General features: G+C 39.9%; 1 protein-coding gene across 2 annotated transcripts in view; it reads left to right on the forward strand.

The window, feature by feature from the left end:
* The window catches only part of myo15b (myosin XVB), a 90324-nt gene extending 73425 nt beyond the window's left edge, over positions 1–16899 (forward strand). For both annotated transcript variants that reach the window (XM_028028088.1, XM_028028089.1), the window contains 7 exons: positions 1468–1564; positions 6617–6765; positions 6845–6969; positions 8031–8164; positions 8271–8404; positions 15177–15317; positions 15858–16899. In XM_028028088.1, coding sequence (XP_027883889.1) covers positions 1468–1564; positions 6617–6765; positions 6845–6969; positions 8031–8164; positions 8271–8404; positions 15177–15317; positions 15858–15908 — 831 coding nt within the window. In that variant the 3' untranslated portion in view covers positions 15909–16899. The remainder of the gene's footprint in view (positions 1–1467; positions 1565–6616; positions 6766–6844; positions 6970–8030; positions 8165–8270; positions 8405–15176; positions 15318–15857) is intronic.
* The last annotated feature ends 1537 nt before the right edge of the window (positions 16900–18436 follow it).

Raw genomic sequence — 18436 nt, forward strand, 5'->3', positions numbered from 1 at the left:
GGCTAATACAAAAAAGGGATTTTTTAGAAATGTTGGCCAACTGAAAAGTATGAAAATGAAAAATATGAGCATGTACAATACTCAATACTTGGTTGGAGCTCCTTTTGCCTCAATTACTGCATTAATGCGGCGTGGCATGGAGTCGATGAGTTTCTGGCACTGCTCAAGTGTTATGAGAGCCCAGGTTGCTCTGATAGTGGCCTTCAACTCTTCTGCGTTTTTGGGTCTGGCATTCTGCATCTTCCTTTTCACAATACCCCACAGATTTTCTATGGGGCTAAGGTCAGGGGAGTTGGCTGGCCAATTTAGAACAGAAATACCATGGTCCGTAAACCAGGCACGGGTAGATTTTGCGCTGTGTGCAGGCGCCAAGTCCTGTTGGAACCTGAAATCTCCATCTCCATAGAGCAGGTCAGCAGCAGGAAGCATGAAGTGCTCTAAAACTTGCTGGTAGACGGCTGCGTTGACCCTGGATCTCAGGAAACAGAGTGGACCGACACCAGCAGATGACATGGCACCCCAAACCATCACTGATGGTGGAAACGTTACATTAGACTTCAGGCAACGTGGATCCTGTGCCTCTCCTGTCTTCCTCCAGACTATGGGACCTCGATTTCCAAAGGAAATGCAAAATTTGCTTTCGTCAGAAAACATGACTTTGGACCACTCAGCAGCAGTCCAGCTATTTTTTTCCTTAGCCCTGGTGAGACGGTTTTTGCGCTGTTTCTTGGTCAACAGTGGCTTGACACGAGGTATGCGGCAGTTAAAACCCATGTCTTTCAAGCGTCTCTTGGTGGTCGGTCTTGAAGCACTGACTCCAGCAGCTGTCCACTCCTTGTGAATCTCCCCCACATTTTTGAATGGGGTTTTTTTCACAATCTTGACTAGGGCTCGATGATCCCTATCGCTTGTACACTTTTTCTGACCACAGTTTTTTCTTCCCTTTGCCTCTCTATTAATGTGTTTGGACACAGAGCTCTGAGAACAGCCAGCCTCTTCAGCAATAACCTTTTGTGCCTTTCCCTCCTTGTGCAATGTGTCGATGGTCGCCTTTTGGACAGCTGTCAAATCTGAAGTCTTCCCCATGTTTGTGTAGGCTTCAGAACTGGACTGAGAGACCATTTAAAGCCCTTTGCAGGTGTTTTGAGTTAATCAGCTGATTAGTTTGTGGCACCAGGTGTCTTCAAAATTTAACCCTTACACAATATTCTAATTTTGTGACACACGGAATTTTGGATTTTCATTTGTTGCCACTTCAAATCATCAAAATTAAATGAAATAAACATTTGAATGCATCAGTCTGTGTGCAATGAATAAATATGATGTACAAGTTACACCTTTTGAATGCAATTACTGAAATAAATCAAGTTTTTCAAAATATTCTAATTTACTGGCTTTTACCTGTATATATACTGTGTATATATATATACTGTATATATATATATGCCATTCTATATCTTTATCTAGGTGACAGTAGATGTTGTGACAGAGTTGTGCGAAAACATGGAAATCGTAGAGTTTACAGAGGTCAAGGAGTTTTCCCTCATCGCCACAAGATTTCAAGGTAACTGTTGACTGTACTTGACTGTACAAACAGTAGATACAAGCACAGTGACATCCTTTACTAGTGGTAAACTATGGACTAAAGACACTGAGTATTCAACTGGTTTGACAAGGTCCATCTGTAACCCTAGTAAACTATTACTGATCTATTTGCCAGCTGTTAAACTTCTTAGTATAGTGTAGTGTTTTACTCATGCAGTAGTATTGTTTCTTGGTCTAATTGTTTTCCCTGTTTGTCCTTCTAAAAAAGTAATGTTCTGTAAATGATTTCAAAATGGTTCTCATTACTTTTCATTCAGTTACTCAAATGAATATGAGGACAGTGTTTGATACCCACAGCACATTTCTTGCTGTGTTGCCCTCCACAAGTACAGATCAGAACATTTTAATATTGTTAAAAGTTAAATATTTTTGTCACTCATTTCAGAAAATAAAACTCATAAGTAGATTCATTACACATAGAGTAACACATAGAGTAAAATATTTGAAGCCTTGCAGACAATGAAATACAAACATCTTAATTCATTCTTCTGCAGAGAAGGCTGAACATCAATTGGGTACGATCAGTGGCGGTTTCTGATATGGGTAACATTGGGAATTTTGTGGGGGTCAGCACGAGCGCCCCTTACTCCCCTCCCCACCCCCCATTTTCTCCCTCTTCCACTTTGTCAAATTAGGTCAAGTTAGTGGTCAACCAAATACTCAGAAATGTGCCCCAAAATTTAGTTAAGCTGTGAGAATGTTAGAGAAAGAGTCATAATGTAATTTATAAACAGTTTTTTACGTTAAAAAGAGTTTTTTTCACGCTGCTCTTGGCTAAGCACGCTTGTGGGTTAATTTGCCCTTCTCAGTGTCTGACCAGAGGCCAGTAGAGATTGGTATTAAGGAAGAATAATTTAAATTAACTTTGGAAAAAAGTTTGGCTCTCTCTCTTCCTTAAACTCCCGGGTCCTCTTAGCGGGCAACGTGCAGCCACAAGGAAAAAAACAACACTGCGTGTTGACGTCACAGAATCACAGAGTTTAATCCCATACAAAGCAACATATGCATCAACAACAAAACTGCAGAGGAACAGAGATATGCATTCTTTACCTTATACAGACAAAGACAGACAAACAAAGACGAAGACAAACAAAAAACAAAACAAAGACGCGTCTTTGGAGAGAGCCGATGGAAAAAACAAAATAGTGGCAGCTCTCTGAATTTTTACTCCTGTACACGAAGTCTTATACTGAAGGTGTGTCTTCCCTTTTTAATATATTCAGTTAAGGCGTCCCTCTAGTTGGCCACTTGGAAGCTACCTTGGACACTCAGAGAAACTTTGGAACTCCCCCTAAAAGATCAAAGGCCATTTGCTCTCTGATAAAACAAAAAAGCCAACAGCTGCGTCCTGGTCTCCTGGGTTCCATGGTCATTTGGGTACAGAGAAACCTGAGATAAGATTTCACAGATGCCTGTGAAATCCGAAGTCTCTCCCGTTATCTCCCCCAGGCTCAAGTGATACTGCCTTTCAGCAGATGCTAATTTTATGGCCTCCTTTGCTCTGGCAACACAGCTGGAGTCCCCATTGAGAGATCTGCATTTGGTTCCTGTTTGTCTGAATGCTTGCCCATCTGGTTTAATTTTAAATCCTTAACACAAACCTGTTCAAAATTAAGACATTTGTTCAAAATAAGAGTGTTCAATATACCTTTTACACATGCCGTAAGATTAACTGTATTAAGCACTAAAAATAATCATTTTTCCTCAACATTGGTCAGATTTGCCCTGTGTATTATCTTGAAGGGATGCCTCCAGGTTAAACTGTGGAACAGATTGGTTTCCCCCAAACTTGCAGAAGTTTGTGATTCAGTGCAAACTAACTGCAAAAAAGTGCTCAGTTTAATTATTTAAGTTAAGGCTTACAGATTATTTTGTTTATGTCCAGAGTGAAAGTAAAACCAAGATTGCTGAAGTCCTTAGAGATTGTTATTTAGTAAATTGTTAATATTGAGTACACTATGTCAACATAGTAGTCTAATGTCTTATATATTCAATGTTTGATATTAAAGGTCTAATGGAAAGAATGTGGTACAAGATACAGTACTACGGATTTGGATGTTATGAGTAAGTTCATTTGAAGACACTAGAATATATGCACAACTTAAAGCACTCATGTTTCAGCCATTAGAGACTGAATTATAGGAATTGGAGTTCAGGGAAATGTGTGTGTAAAATAACAAGCATTTGATGAGGATGTTAATTAGAGGTGATCTGGTCAGTCTGTTAGGACCAGTGATGGCATAGTTACTTTGAAAAAGTAACTTTAATCGGATTACTGATTACTCCTATAAATAGTAACTTAGCTAGATTACTGATTACTCAATTTGGAAAGTAATTAAGTTACATTAAAAGTAACTTTTTTAATTACTTTCAGCAGCTGCTAACAACAACGCTCCACCACCTGTGAAAATTGCATTGATTTTTGCCAATACTTAATTGCAAGCTATTTTATAATGGTAACATCAACAATGTGTCTCCACTTATATGATTGAACTGAAGGGGAGATTGTTTAATGGTTACAACAGTACAAGAAAAACTTTAGTAATTTGTGCATGTTTTTGTATGTTCCAGTATTGTCTGGAAAACAATAAATAGGATTTTAGACCTCCCCTCCTCCCGCCCCATCGTCCAGGTTGTGCGTTACGGCCCTGCGCTTGGTGTCAGTGCGCAGCGCACGGCGCTCCTCCTGCCGCTGCACAGATTTGTGACACTTATCTTAATATTAATAATTATAGTGCCGTTTAGTTGCACAACTTTACAGACTCGTTCATTCGTGGCTGTTTTCACCTTTATTGCGCTGTTCATGTTAGTCTGGATGTTTGCAGTTTTCTGGAGCGCAAAGCGAAGCTCGACGTAATTCACAGGCAATATATTAACTGGACATTAACAAAGACACAACGGGACGGATCATTCGGGAAATGATAGACAGGGAGAGCCTGACTAAAACTAACTGGATGTCAGACAAATTCTGGATTTTATGTCTGCTTATTTGCAAGGCTAAAACCGCAACCCGCGACTCATTAAATCTGCAAGCAACTTTAGAAAAAACAAACAAAAAAAAAAAAACAAGCCCAAAGCTGCTTATAATAATCTGACTTGGTGAGCGAAACTCACAATAGTTCCTGTTTTATCAGCAACAAAATGCCCATCTCCCTCTTCCCTCCATTGTCTATGTATGTTTCTGTCGGTGTTAACTGTCGCATAGAAACGGCGATCACTCCCCCCAAAAAAATTTAAATTACAAGAGAAAATAGTAACACACAGTAACGCAAAGTGATTTTGATAAGTAACTGTAGTTTGACTACTGGATTTGAAATTGCAACGCATTAGATTTCTCGTGGCTGCACAGTGGCGCAGTTGGTAGCACTGTTGCCTTGCAGCAAGAAGGTCCTGGGATCGATTCCCGGCCGGGGTCTTTCTGCATGGAGTTTGCATGTTCTCCCTGTGCATGCGTGGGTTCTCTCCGGGTACTCCGGCTTCCTCCCACAGTCCAAAAACATGACTGTCAGGTCAATTGGTTTCTCTAAATTCTCCCTAGGTGTGAGTGTGTGTGTGCATGGTTGTTTGTCCTGTATGTCTCTGTGTTGCCCTGCGACAGACTGGCGACCTGTCCAGGGTGTACCCCGCCTCTCGCCTGGAACGTAGCTGGAGATGGGCACCAGCAACCCTCCCGACCCCATTAGGGACAAGGGTGAACAGAAAATGGATGGATGGATGGCTAGATTTCTCGTTACTCGTTTAGATTATTAAAAAAGTGATCCGACGTCAGTAGCGTTACTAAGTAAAGCGTTACTGACATCACTGGTTAAGACATTTGTTTTTCAAGCAGCTACACACCTGAGTGACATAGTGCTCCACATCTCTGGTCATATGGGGTCAATAAAACCTCTTATGAGATTCACTCTCTCCACACTCAGGTGGTCCACCTCTTGATGCAGCTAGACCAACTTGTGGAACTTTTGAGGCAAGAGCAGTTGTTCTTGGTTGGTTGTTTTTCTCTACAGCATTCCATCAGCTCCCATGTGCAGTTTGCGTCTCTCTCCCTAGTGCTCCCTAGTGTTGTTGAGCTGTTTTCCACCCTTATGCCATTGTTTGGATTTCACATACTGGAGCACCTCCCTTATCACAGCATCCTCTTCTTGGGCCTCTTTGAGAATTGTTTACCACTGAACTGACTTCCTAACCTGCCTTCTTAGTGAGAGTATTAATCATTAGTGGGCAAAGCCATAGCTCATTCTACTGGATTTTACAGTGACTGACTATGTTATGCTGTGCATCACCTCAGGAAGTACATCCTGTGTACAGTCAGTTATGTTCTCCATATCAATAGGCATACATGAGAGGCCATCAGTATGCCTATTAGCTTTCCCACGGTGATACTTGATCCCATGCTGGAGCTGTCTCCCTTCACTTTGTTTCTTTCAGATTGTTCAGCATATCTTGAATATGGATTTACTTTGAAATCCATATTCAAATACAAATATCTCTCGATAATTGTAACAGCTTCAGACCATCTTTTTTTGCACACAGAATGGAGAATGACAACTCCAGTTGTCAAGTATGACAAGTCATAGTCAGGGGGCTGAAGTATGACAAGTCAAGTCAGTATGACAAGTATGACAAGTCATACTTGTCATACCCCTTTAGGGGGCTGAAGTATGACTGCATACTTTGTGATTCAGCCCCTATTTAACAAGTCCTCCAAATATTCCTGTTTCTTTGTGGAGTGGCCTAGGGACTGAGATGCATGTCTTTTTGACAGGAGTTAGATCATTTAGTCTGATTTTCAGTTGAAAAGACAGAATGGCCCCGACATCATACTCATCACTAGCAAAAGCATGTTTTTCCTCTAAGAGCCGTTTAACTTTCTCTTGTTGCATTGGAAGGAGGTGGTCAAGGGATACCAGGGGATCCCAACTGTCCTCCAAGTCACTTCTTTTTTCCTTTTGTCAATGTTTTCTCTCTTTGTTCTTTTGTCCCACCATTAAACTTCTTTGGTCCTTTGCTTCAGATGGGATGGTGCGCCCTCTACATCCTGAAGACTACTTGTTTGATTTCTTACTGGATGATGGCTCCATCTCCTTGTCATTCAGAAGAGTCCTTTGGGAAACCCCCCTTTCCTTCAGGAATGAGCTCTTTGTGGACTTTCACTATCAACAGGTAAGAGGACAATATTTTTGAAAATGAAAAATGTTTTTGAATGCTCAATTCTCAAATTGCAAAGATTTTGTGTTTTTAGCTTCTAGAGGAATATCTTCATGGCAAGATTCCTCATTATGCTGGTGGAACCTCATCAGTTCAACAGATTGCTGAATTGGCAGCCCTGCAGCATTTAGCTCAGGGTTTGAAGAGCCAGCTGTCACTGTAAGTAAAATAAATTATAACTGGTAATAAATATGAGTGTAAATTTTGGGGAACAATTGTCTTTGGGCACTATTAATAACTGGATCTTGCTACTTAGTTTAGTGTATTGAGTAAAGCTTTCCATCAAACCAAAATTTGCTTCTAATTTGATGTAAAAAAAAAAAAAAAAAACCTGATCAAAAACAGTTAATTTATTTTTCAACTTGACATGGGTTTCCATGGCCTATTCGCAAAGGAACTACAGTCCAACAACTGTTCATGTGGTGAACTCATAAGGCTATTCAGTTTATAGCTATTTTAGGGGAAAAACATAATACAAATTGTGAACCTTGTGATGCTTTCACAAGCCACAAATCATATGGTAATGTTGTGCTGGTTTTATTTAATGACTAGGCTGAATAACGAGATATTTTGTGTAATTATAACAAAATAGAAATACAACTTGGTTACACTAACTTTAGCTTATAACAACAACAGAACCTGCCTGCTAACGGCATTTAGCTGAACTGCAATTTAAGGAAAATTTTAGAAAAGTTAGCATTCACCCTGGCACAGGATACTATAGTTGTGAGATACTCTGAAGAGAAAATCTGTGAATTCATTTAAACATTTTGGTAACACTTTATTTGAAGGGTTTGACAGTGTCATGTCAACTAAAGATTGACATGACACTGTCATAAACATGACATAATATATGTGATTAACATGAAGGAGTCTTCATAAATATTTATTCCTTTTGTCATAAAATGTCATTTGGTAAATAATAACATTTATAATGCAAAGTTGCATTAATAGTGCATTAAAAGTGTCAACCTAGCAGTAAAAGCCCTTGGCTTTATCTTGATTGGTTGATTACGAGCTGTAAGCATTACAAAATAAAAGCACATGATTTCACAACAGGGGTCTGTGCTTTGACTAAATAAAAAGATCAGTTCTTGAGGAGGCTAAGAATTTTGACCGTAGTATGTGGGTGTGTGTGAGTGTGTGCACGTTTTGTGTTTGCGTTTATGTGTGGGGGTGTGTCTGTAATATGTGCATTTGTTGATTTCTTTCTTTCTAAGGCCAGAGCTAAAGGAGTACTTGCCCTTACAAGACGGACTTGCCAGTAAAGCTGAAGAAATCCAGTTGCTCTGCCATGATCAGTTAGCTGCCATGCAGTCCCTCAGTCCTCAAAATGCCAAAATTCAGTTTATTGGTGGGTTGAAACTTTTCTTTTTCTTTTCTTTTCTCTGTAAGTGTGATCATGATGTTAATTTTATGAATACTATAATAATGCTAATTACATGAATCTTCTATTTCAGAGTCTCTGAGGACCCTCCCTTTGTTTGGCTCTAATACCTTCTTGGCAAAGAAGGTTAGCCAGCATGGCTGTCCTTCCCCCTGCTTAATCAGTGTGAACAAGGAAGGAGTTCGTTTCCTTCATCCTAAAACTCAGGTATTTGTTCTTTTTTTTTAAATATATGACTTAAGCTCTCACTGCAATTAGTGCTAATTGTTATCTGTTTTAGTTTTTTTTTTCTATGCACATTTCTCTGCTCTCATTAAGCAACACAAATAGCACAATTTAGCAGTAATCCTAACTCCAATAGAATGAATCCTAGAGTCAGGATGCAGCTTCTTTACTTCCACTTGGTCACCCAAGTACTCGTGTAACATGGAGTTAACTGTAACACATAAATAATATAGCTACGTTTATTATCAGAAAAAAAGGTAACAAAGAACACATTCTTAACAAATAAGATATTAAATAAAATCTACTCTTGAATATTAAATGAAAACTTACAGACGGCGATGTCGTAAACAAAAGGCTGACTGCGACCTATGATGTCAGTAGCGAGTTACTAAGTAACTGACTTCGGACCACTTTTTTCAGTAACGAGTAATCTAACACGTTGCTGTTTCAAATCCAGTAGCCTGTCATGAAACGGTGTGTTGAGGAGGTGAGGCAGATGCAGATGGAACCAGGTTAGATGAATAATGATGATTTTAATGACGAATGAAGTCAAAACAGTCCAAAAACACAGGCAGCACGACTGAGCGGAAGCCAGGGCTCAACGCCGGTAGCAACTGGTTTATGAAAGGACAACACGAAGGACTGAGAGCACATTAGACGAGACGCCAAACGAGACGAGGACCCGACAAAGACACACAGGTGACACTAAATACACAGGAGGTAATTACGGGCACGAGAAACACCTGGGGACAATCAAGGGGAAGACAGGACAACATGGAAACTCAGAAACTCGAAATAAATACACAGGAAAAACACGGTACATGACAGTAACCCCCCTCAAGGGCGGCTACCAGATGCCCAAAACACAACAAGGGTGAGCGGAGGGGCGCTGGATGGGGGGCTAGAGTACAAAACAACAAAAAACTACCCACAAGGTGGGCGGAGGCAAAGGAAGGGCCAAGAGTCCAAAAACAAACAAAAAACTACCCACAGGGTGGGCGGCGGCAAAGGAGGCGGGAACCATGGAGGTGGTCCGGCAGTCGCCCGCGGCGCTGGAGGCGGGAACCACGGAGGTGGTCAGGCGGCCGTCCGCAGCGCTGGAGGTGGCGACGAAGAGTCTCTGGGACCGCCCTGAGGCGGCAACGAAGAGTCCCTGGGGCAGCCCTGAGGCGGCGACGAACACTGAGAGGCGGGGTCTTGGGAGGAGCACTGAGAGGCGTGGTCTTGAGAGGAAGGACGGAACTAGGGGGCTCTGGAGGAACACTGGGGGAGTCAGATGGGGCCAAGAACCCGGGGCCGAGAACCCACTAACTAGGACCGCCTGTCGGCTTGGAGCAGTCTCTGGAGCGGGGGCATGAGGCTCGGGAAAGCCAGCAGGAGAGCCGGCAGACGCTGCAGCTGGAGCAGCGACGAGAGACGTAAGATCCAGAGCGGCGACGAGAGGCGGAAGAACCTCAGCGGCGACGAGAGGCGGAAGAACCTCAGCGGCGACGAGAGGCGGAAGAACCTCAGCGGCGACGAGAGGCGGAGAAGCAGCGGCTGTGGGCTCGGATGCGCCGGCTGGAACGCTGGCTGAATTGGGCTCGGGTGCGCAGGCTGGAGGTGCTGGTCCCGGAGATGCTGGAGTTGCTGGTCCCGGAGCTGGAGCTGGGTCTGGGCTGGCGGAGAGACTGTGCGGCTTGGGAGGCAGAGGGTTACCTTTCAGCACGACGACCGCTGTCAGGCGCTCCCGCTCTGCCTCCTTCTGTAACTCCACCAGCCCCAGGTGCGGAAGACGCGGGATCCAGTAATCCAACATAAGGACCATGCGTGTGGCTTTCCCCAGGCGCTGACGGGCGGAGTAAGGCTTAGCCACCTCCTCAACATAGTCCCTTATGGTCCTCTTTAAGCCGGCTGGATCCATGTAGTTGCGTGCCTCACCGTACTTTCTGGTCGGGTCCAACTGTCATGAAACGGTGTGGTGAGGAGGTGAGGCAGATGCAGATGGTACCAGGTTAGATGAATAATGATGATTTTAATGACGAATGAAGTCAAAACAGTCCAAAAACACAGGCAGCATGACTTAGCAGAAGCCAGGGCTCAACGCCGGTAGCAACTGGTTTACGAAAGGACAACACGAAGGACTGAGGGCACATTAGACGAGACGCCAAACGAGACGAGGACCCGACAAAGACACAGACACACAGGTGACACTAAATACTCAGGAGGTTAATTACGGGACGAGAAACACCTGGGGACAATCAAGGGGAAGACAGGACAACATGGAAACTCAGAAACACAGAAACTCGAAATAAATATACAGGAAAAACACGGAGCATGATATAGTCAGACTACAGTTACTTATCTAAATCACTTTGAGTTACTGTGCTTTACTATTTTCTTTTGTAATTAAATTTTCTTTCCTCTACGCGTCATGTTGTTGTTTCTATGTGACAGTATCAGCAGCGACAGAAATGTAAACAATGGAGGAAGGTGAGAGATGTGCATTTTGTTGCTGGAAAAACAGGAACTATTTTGAGTTTAGTAAAAAAAATCTGTAAAATTTACAGTGCAATTATTGTGTAACTAAAGCTTGTCAAAAAGTAATGATTCCACATTCTAAACTGAAAATTGGATAGAAGCAAAAGTTTTATCTTTTTACTTTTATTGTAAGTCTGTAGAGAAATCAAAGTTATTGTGCTTCATTACACAACATACTAATGCAGCTAAAAAAACAATAGAATATTCTGTAAAAAAAAAAAAGAAAAGACAACAGAATATTGCAGAATATTCAATAGGAATATTTCTTGTCAGACATCTCAAAAAATGAAATGGTCCTTTTCTAGAGATTCACTACACAGAGTGTAAAATATTTCAACCTTTTATGTTTTGAAATGTTAATAATTATGGCTTACAAGTAAAATAAAATAGACCAAATACCAAATTCAATATCTCAGAAAATTAGACCATCACATGAAACCAGGGTGGGCAACTCCAGGTCTCCAGGCCCCTCCAGGTCCTGCAACTTTACATGAGACTTGTAGATAAGTATCTGCTTCAACACACCTGAGTCAAACAATGAGACCATTAGCAAGACTCTGGAGAACCTGACTACACAATGAGGAAGTGATTCAGCTATTTTGATTGAAATGTTTTGGACCAGGGAGACATGTAAGAGTTACAGGATGGGATTGACCACAATTAGACCAATCAGAAATGGATTTTTAAGCACAAATATCAGGATTCTGGAAGACATGGAGGAAATCCAGCCTCTGGTGCTGCATAGACTGCATAGAAGCCCAGATTGCTTTGAAAGCTGTCTTCAGGTCTTGTTGCGTCTGGTGTGTCAACTTCCTCTTGATGACAGCCCCCAGATTTTCTATGGGGTTATAGGTCAAGGGAATTTACTGGCCAATCAAGAACAGGAACACAATAGGCGCGTTTCTACTAGCTCGCCTCTAACCAGTATGGTCATGGTCCACCTTGGTGCGGTTCAGGTAGTGAGCTTTTCCATTAATATGCTCTGTTTCTCGTTGTGGGCAGGTCGTGAGCATGCAGCTGCTGTTTTCAATTCTTTGCTGATGTCTGCAGCAACACTCAGCAAAGGACCTCAATGTTGTAGTTCTGGACTCAAATAGACATGGATATTTCATTTTGTCTTATAGAAGTTTATTGCTAGCCCAAACATAGAGACCAGTTAATTATTTTTGCTGTAAATGTTAATATAATTACATTCAGGCACATTGTTTTTTTAATGTGCAACCTTTTGAATTTATTCAATGGAATCAAAAGATGTAAACCGATAGCCATGCCTGAACTATTTTTCAATCCAAAATTCACATCACATGCTAATATTATATAGGTCTAGTGTTTCTCATTGTCAGCAGGAAAGTGCAGCCCATCAGAAAGCTGACCAGCTGCTCCGTTTCTATCTTTTTTATTACTGCCTTTCTTAAGAGCATGAGCTGCTAGTAGAGCTGCTAAATCCTGATCATTCCGCTGCAAAACTTACCACATGTGTTCCTGGTGCTGATTGTGATTAAACTCATAATCAATCAATCAATCAATTAAATTTAATTTGTATAGCACATTCAAGCAGCAAGGCATTTCAAAGTGCTTTACATCATATCAAACACAGAAACACAATGCAACATAGAATCAACAATCAAAACACGACATTAAGTCAGGCTCCATCAATAAATTTGCACCGTAATTGATTACGTTTCAAATACAATCCTAAACAGGTGGGTTTTTAGTCGAGTTTGCATCCATAGAAGGCTTACCTGTTACACTCCTACTGTGTTATATGGAACAAAATACCTATTGCTATTTTTATTCCCACTCGCGCTCACAATCATACAGTTTAAAACGATGTAGAGAGCATTTTAATGGGCTTCTGGCACAAGGCTCTGTACACCTCTCTCACGGAATTTCTGATCCTTCAGACTGAGCAGCTCTCAATCTGAAGGATGGCATGTCTGCTGTCCACAGCTAAACTAAAATGTTGTTTTGGAGTTGTCAGCTGTCAATCAATTGTTTTTTTCAGTCGTACCCTGATCGGTCCTGTTAGTATTACCCCTGAAGTAGGTACTAAAGTCTAAGAACTGCCAGGCTGAGCCGCACCAGATTTACTAGTGCAAAACGAATCTAGGTGAGGCGGACCGAGACTGTACCAGTCGGACTAGTGGAAAAGCGGCTTTAGGTCAGTTGGTGCTTTTGGCAGAGTGGGCATTCAGCTTCTCAGCAGAGGGAATTCAGATTCATTTATATATACAGCATTAACTCACAACAAATGTCGTCTCAAGACACTTTACAAAAATATTATTTCAAGTCAGTCACACAATCCAACACAATCTAATTGATCTTTGTTCTCAAACAGTACAGCATGCTCAATTAATTACTCAAAGTAAATTAAAATGTTTATGTCTAAGGAAATCCTTCAGATTGAATTGAGTCATTGACTTGTAGCATTCACCCCTCCTGGACCAGCATGTAGCAACAATCACTGGCCTCATACTGTGCGTGCACTTAGCAACAGTGGAGAGGAAAAAATTGACACAGAAGCTATTAGAGGTGCTGATGTTTTTAGCAGCAAAAGGGGCCCCTAAGTCAAATTCTACTCCAGGCCTCATACAGCCTTAGACCGGCTCTGCCTGATGAGCTAAATCCGCTGGCAGAGATGCGTAGCAAACGGGAGATTTAATTCAATGCTGCTAGTGTGGCTTTAGTGGCTCTTCCATTTCGTGTCTGTTGAGTTTTTAACAAGGGGACACAGAAACTATTTTGGTTGGTCCAGTTTATGGGCCGAGTTTCTCAGATCTCCGCACATTAACTCTCTAAGTGGACAAAGCATTTGATATGATTTGATGCATCGTGTAAACAGAAAAATAATACTAAAAATAATAATAAAATAATATAAAATCAGTGTGATGCGTGACTGCGAGGCGAGCGCGAAAACTGCTCACTGGGCTGAACCTGCATGATGAGGTTAGCCTTGTTCGTTAACCACTAACGCTCCGACCAACCGGGAACATAGACATAAACTTTATCAGTACAGACAGAGCTGGGTGCTGGGCAGCGTGTTGAGATGGAAAAGCCAAACAAAATTCTTTGTCCACAAATATAAATCATTCTCACCACTTGTTAAACGCACCTCTGAAAAAGCCACTACAAGTTATTCCTGCGGTTCACGTAGAGCTGCGCAACCAGAGCTAACGTGGTGGGTTTGTAAACTCTTACCTTGATCAAAAACTCTGGAATGAAACATAATTCTTCACAGTCACTTGATGTAAATATCTATACAGGTCAGCCTGTGTCCAGTTTGAGTGAAAGGAGGCGCGCGCGATCCGCGCTGAGGTAACTTAAGACATCCGGCTGCTGCAGCGCGCGAGGCAACGCGCAGAGGCGCCAGCGGTGTGATTGGTCCGGCTTTAAATGCATAAACAATAAATCTATCTTCTATAAACATATCTTTCAGGAATAAATCTGCTCAGCCAGTGAAACGCTCAAAGCAACAAAGACGCTTGCAATCCGGCTTTTTTTTTAAAAAAAAGGCGATTTTTAAAAAATTTTTATTTTCCTGAAAACATAAACAAGAAAGGCGGTGGGGCTAGGCCTATAATACACTGGGGGAAACCCTGCAATGGCTAGAGAGAGCATATCAGACTCTTTGTCATTGGGGAAGGAAACCACTCTCATTTTCTTGGCATTGCAAAAATGACAATTTACTGCCTCATTTCAAACAATAAGCACTTGTGGCATATCTTTTGTTGATATTTTGATCTTGCCTCATACCTCTTATTGATGTACTTTTTGTTTGTTTTCTAAAGGTTTTATTGGCTCAGGCAGGCTTTATTTGATAGTGGTTGGACAGGAAAGTAGAGGGGGAAGACGTGCAGCAAAGGTCATTAAACCAGGACTTGAACTTGTAACTTCTGCACTGAGGACTAAAGCCTCCATATGTGGGTTTTGCTTTAACCCTGTACCACCACAGCACCCCTTGTTGTTAATAATAACAGTCTCATTATATAGACTCATTAGATATCTATATAATGAGTTTCACTTTCACAGATGACTGACAAGAAATATTGCACTTTTACATAATATTAAAAGTTTTAGAAATAAACTATTACAATTCATGTCACATCTTGGTGCTCTTGTTTCTCACACTAATACCGATGTTACCATTTCAATTTTCTTTAGATTAACCTCTGACTCACAGTCAGTATTCAATTCTGCTGTTCTCTCTAATCATCTTTGTCTTGATCTGTTGCAGGTCCTAGTGTTTCAGATTGCCCTGGCACAACTCCAGGCTATGCGTACAATCCGCCCGAAGAAAGCAGGCAAAGTTCCAGGAGTGGAGATTCAGTATGGCAATGCTGCTAAACCCCAAAAAATCCTGATTCATCTCCAGCAGGTAAAAACTATTTTAGATCTTCTTTTGAATATGACTTTTTTAAAGATATATATTTTCTTGATAACTTTGTACTTTACTTGTATTATATTATATTAAACTGTGATTGTGACTTTAGTCTTTTAGTGAGTTTGATCTTCTAACCAGTGAGGTTATGATTAAATTCACACAGCAGTTCTGTTAAATGCTTTCTTCATTTGCATTAAATATTATAAATATATGTTACTCCACTTCTTACATTGTTATTCACATGTAGTTTGAATTATAACCCAAAATGTCAATAATAATAATCATTTTCTTTGTGTGATATGCTGGGTAAAGGCAATATATTTAGGAAGAAAATTAAAACTACTGAGCATAAATTTATTATGCTAGTATTAAAAACTGTATAACTGACTGATAAAACACTAAATCATGTTGAATTTTTTTAGTTGAGAAACAAATTGCTAATGATAAATTGTAAAGAATAATGCAGACTACTATTGGACAATAGTCAAAATATTTGTTCATTTATGACTAACCCATTTTTGATGTTTGTTTCAGGCTAAAGAATTGTGCCACATCCTTGCTTTGACAATGGAAATGCTGATTTAATCATCAGTCACCAGTTCAGAATCAAATTACCAGTAGATACCATGTTCCGATTGCTGACTTGCATTAACAGCTGTTTTTCTTTTCATTTTTTAGTAAATTATGTTTGAGTAATTCATTGTACAATGTTTTCAGTGCTCAAGCAAGCTGAAAAGAAGCATGCAGCATTACAGATGATGAATTAAAAGCCAACAAATATATGACACCAACAACAGATAACACCATGGATTATCTAAAGAGTTATAGCTGCAAATTATTGCTCGAAATAATCAAAGTCTGATATCAGTCATGAATTCCTATTCTTTAACAGATTGCTGCAATATTACAGCTGGTTGTTGATGATTTTAAGTTGTGTCTGCTGTCATGTAGTGCTAGGAACTTATTTTCAAATGTTAAAGAATATTATCATTCTTTAATTGTTTTGGCATTGAACTTCTTTGTTCCATTTGGAAGGTGTTATTATACTACTATGTCTTGATTGTGACTGCATAAATACATTTTAGATTTAGAATGACAAATTTACATTTAATAAAATTGTTTACCTAGAGCGGTACTTAGTTGTTTTAGCATATCTTGCTGTTATGTAAATACAATGAAATCCACTTATGTTCAGCATAAAGCATAATTTTAAATAGTAATTTGAACATAATTTGAACATAAAACAGTTACATAACACAAGCATCATCAGAATTTCATCTCATAGAGTATGGTGTGAAGTTTTTAATAAAAATGCTTGATTTCGTAATCTATTTAAATTAAGTCAATGCAAAAAGTTAAGTATTTGAAAGTAGTGTAGATTTTGGACTGTAAAGGGTTAACACTTAATGTTCAGGACATGCCCAGACATTAGTCCATTTTTGCTTAAGCAAACCTGCAAACTGAAGGGAAAGGTTTGAACATTTGTACAATTGATTTCTGTGTTGAAAAATAAAATATGCTCTGATGACATCATGTTTTTTATGTATGTGATTAACAAAATAATGCTGTTCTTGGTGATGAAGGCAGAAAAAATAAACCTGATGAGAGTAATGCTTCAGTTTATGAATATTGTTTACCATAGAAAAGTCTAGAACAGATACTTTATTTCCATGTAACTTATAATGTCAAAATGTATTTTTGTTATTTAGTTTATGAACAGCTAAGCAAAATTTATCAAGTTATTTTAGGTTTGCAATAATTAAATTGCACAACATTAGCTTTTATATGTTGCGATAACATATATCGCAACATATAAGTTGCGATATATGTCACATACAAGCAATTGGTTTGTATGTGACAGTGGGGATTGGTCAGCAAGATATCCCACAATGCACTTTAGCAACCTAATTAAACCAGCAGTAGCAACGTAATTAAACCACTTTGTCACAAAAATTAATTTTAAAATGTTTGAGGTGAAAATGTAGACTCCAAAGCTTCATCTAGTCTCTGGTGAAAACTTACAACAACTTTTTTCCATTGTAGCCTCAGATATCAGTAAATTAAAGAAATGGTTTGATAATAATAAATTATCACTAAATTTGGACAAGATTAAAATGTTTTTTGGAAACTGTTACAGGAAATCTCAAATTCAAGTTCAGATAGAGGGTGTGACTTTAGAAAGGGTATACGTTAATATGTTTCTTAGTGTAATAATAGATGACAAAATCAGTTGGAAACTTCATATTTACAGAATAAATTAAGTAGAAGCATATCAGTCCTGGCTAAAGCTAGACATATTCTAAATAATAAATCACTTCATATTCTATAAAATGCCCTGATTTTACCATATTTAACATATTGTTCAGAGGCGTGGGGAATTAATTACAAAAGGCGTCAAATAAACTACTACCTGAGCACATACAGAACATGTTTTCTTAAAGCGAAGGGGGATAAGCAAAAGAGATCTGGGAGACTTTGCACATGCAAATTTGCATGCAGCCTTTTGTGCTGTGGAGGATAAATAGGTGACTGCTTCACCTATTTAGTTCACAAGAACTAATGGCATTTATTTCAGTCATAATCTTGCGGGGGGTGACCAAGGTTCCATCACTATGTGACAGCTGGTCAGCAAACCTGGCAAACATGATTGACATGACAGCACTGAATGCACATGTGCTTTATCAGGCATGCATTGGGGTGCAGGAGAGACGGGTGGACTTCTATTTTACTGTCAGTCCTGCACTTTATATTTTATATTTAGATTTATATTCATATTTTATACTGTATTTTATTTTACTCACAACATTGGAACCTCAAACATTGTCCTGAGCCGTATGCAACGAAATTTCGTTCTGTATACACCCTGTGCATTGAAAATGACAACAAAGTCAGTCTAAGTCGAAGTCGAAGTCTAAGGAACAATTGTGCAACTGTGAGATGCGTTGAGGCCATTACCAGGGTACTTAAGGGTACTTAGGCCATTTGGCCATCTCTATACTGAATAGGAGTGTTGTCTACGTGGACTACCTTCGGCCCTTCTATTAAGGGTAACCCCTTAATCCTCAAACTTAAGGATTCGTAGTGTATACACAACAAGAGAGCTTTTGTATTTC

Source organism: Xiphophorus couchianus, chromosome 9 (genome assembly GCF_001444195.1).
Source record: "Xiphophorus couchianus chromosome 9, X_couchianus-1.0, whole genome shotgun sequence".
NCBI lineage: Eukaryota > Metazoa > Chordata > Actinopteri > Cyprinodontiformes > Poeciliidae > Xiphophorus > Xiphophorus couchianus.